Here is an 11743-nt window from a genome sequence, read left to right on the forward strand (position 1 = left end):
TTTTTTGAGTTATTAATTATTAATAATAGTGTCATTGATAGGATATAGCTTCGGAATATATTTAATACAAATTTTAATTTTGATAGGATTGTCTATAATCCATGTAATTTCAGTTTATATACTTTGTATCTTTACTCCGATTTTAATGTTTTAGATTTTTATGAAACGATTGTGTTGAGTTTATCTGTGTATGCTAAATTTTCATTACGGTATTATTTATATGTTTATATTTTCAATAGATAGTCATATTTCTAAATAATTTAAAAGATTATACCTTATGTTTTTCGAGTTCTATTCATTTTTCTTATTTTATTCGAAATAAATTTTAATTTTCTTAAAAGATTAGATTTATATTTGTGCTTTAGTTTTTCAATTATTTACTCTTTCTTTTTATGATTTTTGTAAATTACATGTCTTTTTTGTACTCCTGTAAAATGATATTTATTTCTTATTTAAAAATATCATGTTTACAATAATATAAAAAAAAATTACGAAATAAGAAAATGAAATTTAAAGTAAATATTTTTCTATAAATAAAACTAAGAAAATAATTTATAAATAATATAAACATCTTTAATGTGATTTTATTACAACTATAAAAAAGGCGAGGCTTTTAAAAAAATTAGGAGTATATGTTATTTAGTATGTAATATAGTAATTATTGACGCATTTATTGATATATAATTTAACAATATTCTTAATATTATATTACACTCTCAAGTGAATATGATTTATTTTATTATTATATTATTATAGGTGGAGTGTTTCATGGAGTATGATTTAAAACAAAGTGTGGTCAATTTTGGTCTCCATTTTGGAAGATGTTTAGTACTACCGTCAAGGAGCTGCACTTGATTACTAACAGTGTGAGTTTTGCAAGTGTTGGATATGATTTTTTGGAAGAAACCCGATGTGGATCCCCAATGTCTTTTTACAAATACCTCTTCACAGTTTGCACACATTTAAGAGAGAACATCAAATTGGATTTTCTTTACTACATGGACAATGAAATGATCATTACCGAATAAGATTTAATTGCTCTTTTCTTCATACCGACAGAAAATGCACTTGTTTAGTTAATACATCAGAGTGTCGGTTTAAACATGTAATGTAGTGCATCACATCTCCTTCCTATGGAAAGATTCCAGCATGTTTATTTGGCTAAAACTTTGAGCTTTCACTCATTACATTCTACTGTTTCACTTCACAGAAAATGAGCTGTAGAAAGAAAAAAAGTTGAAGACACCAATTGGCTAAGATGGAAGCAATATAACTTCCACAAACCACTTAGCACTTTTTCATGAGATAGTGATAACAGATACATCATCCCTATATCAGAACACAACAGCAGAGACGCCATTACTTCACTTCCAAGTGTTCCAACTTAAATTCTGAGTTCATTCATAACTTCCTCAATAGTAACAAATCGACCATATTCTATAGAGAGCTGTGCTGCAACTCCAATAGCAACAGATACTAATCCATCTTGGAGATCTACACTTGGAGCCTTTTCTCCTTTGGCTCTGATTGCAGAAAAGAAGTTAAGGTGTTCCAGATAGCTAGATCCATGGTGTAACCCATCATACCTGTAGAGTCCACAAGGATTTCATAAAACAAGAGCCACTTTCATTTCATTTCACCATCTCAAAGCTTAGCTAATTGATGACATTTAACAGAGAGAAGCTACCTACTTTATTCGATGATCCTCAGCTTTCAAAGTCTGGACACCATTTCTCCCCCCCTCTCGTGTACCAAACCGCACAACACTCTCAGGAACAAAGGCTTCTCCCTGTGTGCCGAATGATTTGTTAAGTTGAGATGCTAACATCTTGACAACATATACTCAGGAAAGAAACTCATGCAACAAAGTTTTAAAACAAAGTTTTATCATGGTTTTACCTTTCCAATATCACCTACAACAGATATTTCTTGCTCATTTTTACTTCCTTCGGCAAACATACAAAGGTCAAGCATTCCTCGAGAACCATTGTCAAATTCAACAATAACATACGCATTGTCAATGATATCGGGCACCTGCCGAAGTAACCAGTGAATAGCAATAACAATACCAAAGCTTAGAGAAAAATTTTGCGCCAATTAAGGCTGCTACACAGAAGAACATATATGATTTATTCCACTTAGAACTGGCAGAATACGAACTCAAAGTCCTTAATTTTGAACATTGAAAAACAGAATAGACCATAATTTTCAGATATGAAAAAGTCATAATCTTTATTTCTTCATCAGACAAGGACAAACACCAGTGAGTCTCGACTATCTCTTACCTAATATTGCAAACAATCACATGAAATTCTAAAATTCTTCCTAGCCCCGGAAACAAGTAGCCGTTTAAACTTTATTGGACACACGAAACCAAAATACGTGCATGTTTCCTTTCTTGGATTAAGGAACACCATACGCAGATTATAATCAGTATTAATTAAGGCAGCATACAGACCAACACAAAGATTAGTGCTTCAAGCTTGGTTATTGCAACTGAAATACGGCATTTAATCTACCTTTCCATCGTATATTTCATCCTTGTGATTAACATCAATAGCTCCAGAAGCCATCACACGAACAGGATTTGCACCAACAAACAGCCTCATCAGATCAAAGAAGTGGCAACACTTCTCTACTAGGGTACCACCTGAGTTAATATTGAACCGATTCCAATTGTTCACCTATGATCAGTATCACTTTTCAGCTAGCTCAGTATGAGAACCCAAAAACATGTAATTTCAAATTGTATAACGTCTAACCTTAACCAAAAATGGAAACCGGTGCTCCCGAATTGATACCATTCTGATTCGTCCGAGGTTTCCTCCCTGAACTATTTCTATCAGCTTTGCAACAGGTGGCATGTATCTATATTCCAATCCAACTTGTACCAAAATATCTGGTCTCTTTCTAGCAGCATCGACAACCTAATCCAACGTAGACACAAGAACATCAAATTAGTTATTAGTTCATCAAATACTTATTAGAGGATAAAAATGGCATAAAGCAATACCCAACTACAAGATCAAGACTTCGAATAATAGTTTTTTCTATTCTTTAGGACACGTTTAGTCTAGTATAATATAAAAAAATTCTTTGTCATATGATAACAGTAAAGGAAATGACACAAGCATAGTTGACGTCCCCATCCCGATGGAAAACAGCACAATCAAAGAGACAAAACTTTTTCTATCAAGATCAGTCATTGGTCGGCAATAAAATTACATTCTAACAGTTAAGCCCTAATAAGCAACCGATTGTATGAAAGGAAAGAGAAACCTCTTTGCAGTGAGAGATTGTGGTGCACAAGGGCTTTTCTACCAGTACGTGATGGGGTTTGGAATGATTGATTATGTCCATAAGAATCCTATGATGGGTCATGTTAGGAGTGGATACCACCAGAACATCACAAAGTCCACTGTCCAACAGCTCCTGGTGACCTGAAAAAACCTTCACAACTCTTGAACTCATGGTCATTCATTCATTCAATCATTCAATTCAACTCAACAGACTATACAGAGTGGCCAACTTAATTTAATGAAAAAAAAATCTCCAATTCCATCCTTGAAGTACTATTACCTTCACTCCTATATGATACTTAAAAAACTAAAAATAGCAATATAGGTAATCCCTAATCCTCCGAACTTTTCAAGTATCGAAAAACCCTTCAAATTACTCGCGGGATTACCTATATAGCTTTATCAATTCTGGGACTACTTAGTAGAAAGGATAATCCTTGGAATCCCAAATTGTTGGTTTATTATTCTTAATTAAACTATCAGCATAGTACAACTACTGCCAAGATAATTGCAGATCAATAATAGCATTTCTAGATCCAAGTCACAATAATGAAACAACGATATATCCAGAAAAAATTGTTATATTAAACAGAAAATAAAAAGCAGAGTGATACTCATAATACCTTGAGAGGCCAACTGAAGGAGTGTGCCAATTGAAGAGCGAGTTGTTGGGAGGGAACATGAGGGTCAGCAAAAGCGACAACCGCCACGCCTTCAGTGCGAAGATGGTACAAATTCACAAGATGCTCTCTACCCATCATTCCAACTCCTATGATTCCGTACTTCAAAACACCACTTCCCATGGATTCTCAATTCTGATTCTTCAACACACGCTTCTCAGGTTTCTACCAAATCTGCTATTTAGAGTTATACGACAAATTTCATCCATTCCTTATCCGACAAAATCATCTATGTCAGTTCACATCCTTTTGCCATTGGCTTTTCTTTTTCTTAATTTCATTCTTTATTCTTTTCCACTTTCCTACATAATTAATTACAATACAACTTTCCTGATTCTAATCCAATCGCAAATTTAGAAAATAATTTCAAAGTGGACAATATTGCAAAAGATTTTTTTTGTATTAATATTTTACTATAAACTCAAAGAATTTCACATCACTTTTGGTTATTTAGAAACTAATTTAATTCTTATTTTTTATCTCATACAAAGTGACACATCAATCATATTTAACATACATTTTGATTACAAGGTATGACGTACGTGTTTTATAATTTAAAATTTCTTAATTCCTTTTATGATTTTTTTAGGCAATAATTTTCTTTACATTCTCGACTAATTGACGAAAATAAATTGTAGTACAAGTTTTCAAATTAACACTTTTGTAGCAATTTTAATTTTTACCAAATTCAACTACATCAACCATGTATATTTTTATTTAGTATCACGTTTATAATTTGTTTGCTATCATTACAAAATCTCGTAAGAGTGAAAAATCCAAAACATGATCTTTATTATTAGTTAAAATGTATTAAAAAAAATAGATAATGAAATTTGAGATTCGTCATATTAAAAGGGAGACCTATTTGATTTATTATTTTCAATACATTTTTACCAATAGAAATACTTTTTTTAGAAAAATATGTTAGCATTTTCCAAAAATAATCTCAAATGATCACTAATTTTTTTGTTTCTTCGGAAATGATTCCATGCCATTGTAAAAACGTTAGACAGAGGAAGAGTTACAAAATATTACTTTGAATCCAGACAACATTATCTTCTCCTTTAGTATCATGCCTTTCTTCATTCCATTATGTATAAATTGAAAAAAAAGAATTTATATTGTAATTGCTAATTTTTCTTTCAAAAATATGTAATAAAAATATAAAGGAAACAATCAATACACAATAATATTGATTACATAGTTAAACTAAAATAGTTAAGTAACATAAACTAATAAATGGATTTAAAGTGGTCAATTCAGCTGCCAATGCATTTGTCATCCTATGTTTATTTTAAGGAGGAAAAAAGTTATTCAATTTAACTGCATCTCTAGTGTTAGAGTCAGAGGTTATGAAAATTTCAAAGCTTTGGATTGGATCATAAAAATAAAAAACAAAAAATTTGTTAAACATATATTTTTGTCAACAAATAAATAAATAATTAAAATAAATCTTATAATTCTCTTCCATTAAACATAAAAAAAAATGTTAACACTAATATAGCCAAGTAAAAACGATAGAAAGTAACTAAATAAGGCAGAATAAGGTAGCGTAATAAACTATTAAATTTAATGAAGTTGAACCCTTTTCACACAATATTTACGAAAGGTGAAGCTTGAATAATGGTTTACAACTATTCGGATTGCACAAAAAGAAATAATCCAGAATTACTTAAACTTACAAATAACCGGTAATGAAAATGATAACAACCATTTCGCTAACTGGTAGAAAAGAACTTCATTTTTCAAATAATATAAACAATTAATTCTATACCATGAAGAATTTTAAGGAGCTACTCAAATTTTGAACCAAACAAAGACATGGAGAGGCAAAACTTTGCTCTCTACAAACCATCAGGTTTTGTTAAGAGACTGCATAGATTGGATTCAAATGGGATAGAAAAGAAAATAAAATAAAAAATAAAAACTGTTTGGATTGAAAATGGAAATAAAAATGAATGAAAAATTGTAATATATTTCATTGTTGTTACATTAAAAAAAGTTAACTCTTCAATATGTACAATTATAATATTGCATATAAATTTAAATTAAAAGATAAATACTTATAAAGCAATTAATTTATAAAATAAAAATAATATTAAAAATTATTTAATTTTTGAAATTATATAAATAGTTAACTATAAATGATGGTTTTTTTTTTCTCACGGGTAAACATGTAATACAATAAATTCTAAAATATCTAATGAGATTTGCATATTAATTTTAAGCATATAAAAAATAGTACTACGTCAAGAATGTAATATATCAAATTTTAATAAGGCATAAAAAGTTAGTTATGTTCATTACAATAATCGAAATAAAATAATACATTACACTAAAAAATAATAACACTTAAATAAAACACAAAATTACTCAATATTATCTGAGTTATTGAATTTTATCTTCAATTCCATCAATTCCTTTAATAAACACGTTTCACACCTTGTTGCAGTCTATGATTACCACCTCATATTTGGTTTAATATTACCATTCATAAAAGATGAAGTTGTTGTCCTTGAACCCCCCACATCTTCATCTACGCTCCCAGGATTTTCTTCATGAGGGTCACGTACAATTTATATTGACCAAAGTTGTCTTATTTAGGAATTTTGACCACTCTCTAAACGCATATCAAAATCGGTATGCAAAAGAATACGAGTTATTAGATCGACAAGAGCATGTCGCTGCTCTTGCATTTTCACATATGTTGAATGAGATGGTGTGACCAGTAAATGGAATATTATGTAGCATGACTCATCCTTAAGAAATCATATTGTAGGACCTGTGCATCGTTACTATCCCGAGAAATTAGAATATGATTGTAAATGCAATGCAATAATCTATTTTCGACACTCAAGCTACCAAAATTCCTGCAAATTGTATGTGAGGGCCAGATTTGATCATTTCAGCCAAAGCGACATCCTTCACATAGTTAACTATTCAAGGATGTCGGTAAGATCAAACCCCTACCTCTCATATTTCGAGTTGGTCTCATTAACCCAATTATCATGTTTAATTATAGTTTTCTACTGCAACACCCCAGTCACAAAATCTTTTGTGCCAAAGAGTTTAAGATTTGCATTTTCTATGTACCTAGCTTTTTTTCAGTCACGAACTTGTAAGAGTGTTATACACAAATCTTAACCTCCTAGACAAAAAAGATTTTGTGACTAAGGTGTTTGTAGAAAAATATTATAATCAAAGTTAAGTATTGGATCAATGTGGCCAACTGGAAATATGAGGGACAAAAGTTTGATCTGACAGACATCCCTGGAGACCTTAACTATGACAGGGATGTCAGCTAAAAATATGACATTGGGACCTCATGAACATCCTTGTAGGAAAGCCAATAATCCCACCTCGTGCAAGATGATGTCTTCATGATATGGACCATGAAACATAATATTCTCATTAATTGACCATACCATATCATTTAACATATGCAAAAATACAAGTACAATAACATATATCCCTACTTTATGATCTTCTAATAACTCAATATTCTCTTGCATACTAAACTTAATGTGTGTTTAGAGAGTGGAACTACCCTACGGTAGTTATATCTCTTAAATGAGAGATATCTCAAAAAATTAGATGTAATCAACGTAAACTATGTTTGGCAGGGGTATCCATGGCGAACAACATAACCCTAATAAAGATAATTCTGAAAGCGAAAATGAGTATTCAATAACAACAATCTCATTTTTATCAAGATGCTAATATGTTAAACCAAATATAGATTGATATCTAGGGCATGGAAAAGGTAGGCCCACTAGGTTTAAACACCTTACCCTTAAATATTCATCATGATGTAAAACATATCTATCAAGCATTAATGGAGCCTTAAATCTTCATCATGGTGTAAAACATATCTATCAAAGCATTAATGGAATTGAAGATAAGGTTCAAGAGCTTAAAAATTTGATGTACTTTTTTCCCTGCGATCATTGTAATGAACATAAAAAAATTTCATGTCTTATTAAATTAGTTGTTGGTATATTAAATCCATTGTCATAATATTATTATTTTTTTCATATGTTTAAATTTAACATGAAAGTCTCATTTTTTTTATTTAATAAATTTCGTATTACACTTTTTTCCTATTAAATTTGTATGTGAGAAAAGATTGACCATCATTTGCAATTAGTTATTTATAAATATTCAATTTAAAAAATTTAATAATTTTATAATATTATTTCCATTTCATAAATTAATTACTTCATATTAAAATTCAATCGATATTAATTTTATAATATTAATTTTATAATAGTATTTTGTAATTGTATATATTACACAAACACTCTCTTTATTTCACACAAAATTTTCACACTTGCTCTCTCTCCCTCAATAACAATTTCCGTTTCCACTCTAATTCCTTTCATTTCTTTCTTTTTTATTACCTCCACAACAATCCAAACAAAGGCTTATAGTACCTTGTTTAATCAAACAAGGTTACAAATCCCCTAGGGTCAAAAGTCCATAAACTGTTCCAGAAAATTTGATCCAAACCTTTACTAGTTCTAAATTCTAATGCTGTTGGGGACAACAGTGATAGAGCAGTTGGCCGTATCAGTGGCTGCAAGGGTTCTTTCAGATAGTGTAAAGATGAATATTATAACGTCATGAGAAAAGAAAGAAATAAAAGTGTCAAACAGGTGTTTGTGAAGTGTCCACAAAATGTTACCCCTTCCCAATATAATATTATAATGTCATTGGCCAATGGAGTTATTTTTTTCAGAGTAAGCACCACTCTTTTTGGACATGGTTCTTATTACTAATTTAAATTTATTTGAATTTATAAGTTACTAACCCCAAGTGTTAATCTGCTTGGATCATTTTAGACAAAGTTTATTGTCATTGGCAGACACCAATAATCCTTTCGATAATTCTTTTGTCAAATGAGGATTTCCTCTCCGTATTTGTTTACCCTATAATATTGATATATAACATATGATGATAGCATATATTAATTCATTACACTGTCATGAACTCTTCCGCATCTCTGTCACATAATCCACATTAACGTCATGAATTCTTTTTGCCTAAAATTTATTAAAAAAATTCATGTTCATAACCAAGATGTGCCCACAATACAAAAATCGTGGCAACGCTTCTTAGGTACCATATGCACACAGCAAGATTCTTTAGCTGTTCGGCGGACTGGGATGGTTATGTTTCAGAGCTCCAGCATTAGGAGTGGTCTCTCTACAAGAGACATTTAATATATCATATACTGTATTAGTGAAATAATGATCGACGGGGGGAATGTTCATAAACTACTGAGCAAGGGTACTTACTAAAGGATTTAACCTCTTACTGAAAAAGTTCTCTATTACCACCTCGAAAGCCATGACCCAAGAGGTACATGCTTTCCACTTTCATATCTTTTACAGCTTCTCAATGTATGAGTTTTATCGGGGGGATTTGATCAATTTAGATGAGAGCATTATAAGCCATATAAAATATGATCCTACTAAAATTATCATAACTATTCTTGTTATGCCACAATCAATGCAATAGCGGTCTCTACACAAATAAAAAAATTACTAGCCGTATCAGACTATAAATATTACTAACAATTCTAACCAAAGACATTAGTTAATCTTTCAACTAACAAGAATTACCAGTATCTGATATCATGCAAATGCCATGTTTGGATAGGCATCGATTGATCTGGAATTCACATCAAATCACAAAAATGACGCAGAAGCTAATACTAGCTACTCTATTTTAAAAGGAATCGAATGTTGTCGAATTAGAAACCAAAGACACATGAACATTTGAAACATGACAGCCTAACTTCAAGTTCCTAATCCCAAAACCAACATAAACTCAAAAAACTCGAGTATCCTCACAGAACAAGATCAAATAAACAAAAGTACTCAAAGCCAGCATCAACAATCCCGTCTTTCTTTCTGCTTAAAAGGAACACAAATAGATAAATAAATGAAAGCAAAACAAGTTCATTGAAATTTTGTTGAGCTACAATATTGAATACAAGATAGAGTATCTTAACGGAAAGACAAGCAGCATGTATTCGTGTTCAGAATCAAGTGAACAAACACTTAGAAGATTAGGATGACAAAATGCATTTACAACAGAACAGATGGTAGATCTGTTGAAGCCTCTAAGTTAACTCAATCACCCCCTCCAAACAAATTCAAATCCACTAAACCGGAGGCTTCTCACATCATAACCACCATTTCTCTATATCAAATCAAAACCTTGTTCCTGAAATACCAATCATGATTGATTAGTTCCCACCCAAAACCTGCTTCCTACACTTGCAAAATTAAACCCTCATTTTTACATCTAACTGACCACATTGTAAGCGAACTCCATGGTGAGAGAGTAAATAAGAATAGGAGTAGGAGGAATTGAAAAAAGAAAGGGCACACCTACGTCTGTTTGGAGTAGGAGGAAGAGGAGGGAACGCGCTTGTTACGGAACATCATGTAACCGACGGGTAACACCACTCCGATCATCATAACGGCGGCGCCGATCAAGTATCTGAGTGGACTTGGTGACTCCACCTCTACGAAGCTCCTAATCTGCATCGCAACGTTACGATCCCAATCCGATCCAAACTTCAGAACCCCAATTAAATAATAATTAATTAATTAATAAAGATTTATATCTACTTACAGGCATCTCCACCAAAAGCAAAATCTTCACACTCGCTGTTCTGTCGTTTGCTCCACTGTCAATCCACAACCTTCTCGTCTGTAACGGAATAAATGAACCATCAATTTTATTTTACACGCACTTTTTCCGTATATTATAGTAACAAACCTCGATGCATACGGATTCGGGTTAGAATACAGATAGACGTATACAAATTTGTATTGGGCCTTACTTTCCTAACCCAAATGTAGAGTGCTTCATCCTACACCTCCAACATCTCATCCTGCACCTCCAAAAATTCCATTTTTAACCTTCTGACACCCTGCACCTCCAATTTTTAACTTTCTTCTCTTTCTTATTAAAGATATTTTAATAACTATCTTTTCATTTTCTTCTCTTTTTTTATTAAAGACACTTTGCACCACCTTAAAATTAATTCTAATTTAATTTAAAATTTAAATATTATTTAATATAATTTTATATTTTAATAATTATTAAAATATGATTTATATTATAATAATAGCTATATTAAAAAAATAAAAAATAAAATAATTAAAATAAAAATAAAAATAAAATAATAATAATAATATAAAATTTGACTTAATATATTCAAATATATTAAATTATATTAAAATATTAAAATATTAAAATAAATTAAATAATTATTAAATTGTAAATAAAAACAAAAATTTTTAAACATTTGTTATCAAAAATCAGTTTTGTTTTTTATTTAAAATTTAATCAATATTTAATTTAATTAAAGTTATAGTATTATTTATTATATTTTTATATTTTAATAATTATTAAAATATGATTTATATTTTTATAATAGTTTTATCAAAAAATAAAAATAATAATAACTAAAATAAGAGTAAAAATAATAAAAATAAAAATTATATTAAAAATCACATTTAATATATTTAAATATATTAAATTATATCAAAATATTAAATAAATTAAATAATTATTAAAATTTAAATAAAAAGTAAAATTTTAGAAACGTTAGTCGGATATTGACGTCCGATAAATTTATAATCGGATATGGATATCCGATAAATAAATTTTTCTAAAATTTTGATTTTTATTTTAATTTTAATAATTATTTAATTTAGTTTAATATTTTAATATATTTAAATATAT

The 11743-nt window shown here is 30.1% G+C and overlaps 2 protein-coding genes across 5 annotated transcripts; both read right to left on the bottom strand.

The window, feature by feature from the left end:
* Positions 1-1011: 1011 nt before the first annotated feature.
* LOC124837862 (Oxidoreductase family protein) lies at positions 1012-4240 on the bottom strand. Of its 2 annotated transcripts, none has more exons than XM_047313323.2 (7): positions 3923-4240; positions 3280-3450; positions 2763-2927; positions 2520-2684; positions 1900-2034; positions 1692-1789; positions 1012-1586 (listed from the first exon to the last, which is right to left on the bottom strand). In XM_047313323.2, exons 1-7 carry the CDS (start codon positions 4100-4102, stop codon positions 1385-1387), a joined length of 1116 nt encoding a protein of 371 aa, XP_047169279.1. In that variant the 5' UTR covers positions 4103-4240; the 3' UTR covers positions 1012-1384. The 2 variants fall into 2 exon arrangements, with proteins under 2 accessions (XP_047169279.1, XP_087960950.1); XM_088104824.1 differs by having other exon boundaries at positions 3280-3460; positions 3923-4138.
* Positions 4241-9918: 5678 nt separating this feature from the next.
* On the bottom strand, positions 9919-10765 carry LOC124837858 (uncharacterized). 3 transcript variants are annotated; one of them, XR_015783765.1, is made up of 3 exons: positions 10625-10765; positions 10378-10530; positions 9919-10257 (listed from the first exon to the last, which is right to left on the bottom strand). XR_015783765.1 is itself a non-coding variant. In XM_047313315.2 (2 exons), exons 1-2 carry the CDS (start codon positions 10534-10536, stop codon positions 10192-10194), a joined length of 174 nt encoding a protein of 57 aa, XP_047169271.1. In that variant the 3' UTR covers positions 9919-10191. The 3 variants fall into 3 exon arrangements, 2 of the variants coding, with proteins under 2 accessions (XP_047169271.1, XP_047169272.1); XM_047313315.2 differs by lacking the exon at positions 10625-10765 and having other exon boundaries at positions 9919-10210; positions 10382-10536; XM_047313316.2 differs by lacking the exon at positions 10625-10765 and having other exon boundaries at positions 9919-10210; positions 10378-10536.
* Between the last annotated feature and the right edge of the window lie 978 nt (positions 10766-11743).

Source organism: Vigna umbellata, chromosome 1, assembly GCF_029865625.1.
Source record: "Vigna umbellata cultivar VRB3 chromosome 1, Vumbellata_1.0, whole genome shotgun sequence".
NCBI classification, from domain to species: Eukaryota; Viridiplantae; Streptophyta; class Magnoliopsida; order Fabales; family Fabaceae; genus Vigna; species Vigna umbellata.

Bases quoted from the DNA above. Each gene is read 5' to 3' on its own strand.
- LOC124837862 (XM_047313323.2), bottom strand. From the start codon at position 4,102: ATGGGAAGTGGTGTTTTGAAGTACGGAATCATAGGAGTTGGAATGATG. The intron at 2,685-2,762 runs GTTAGACGTTAT...TACTGATCATAG, and splicing joins GGTTTCCATTTTTGGTTAAG to GTGAACAATTGGAATCGGTT. The intron at 1,587-1,691 runs GTAGGTAGCTTC...TGGACTCTACAG, and splicing joins GCTGAGGATCATCGAATAAA to GTATGATGGGTTACACCATG.
- LOC124837858 (XM_047313315.2), bottom strand. From the start codon at position 10,536: ATGCAGATTAGGAGCTTCGTAGAGGTGGAGTCACCAAGTCCACTCAGA.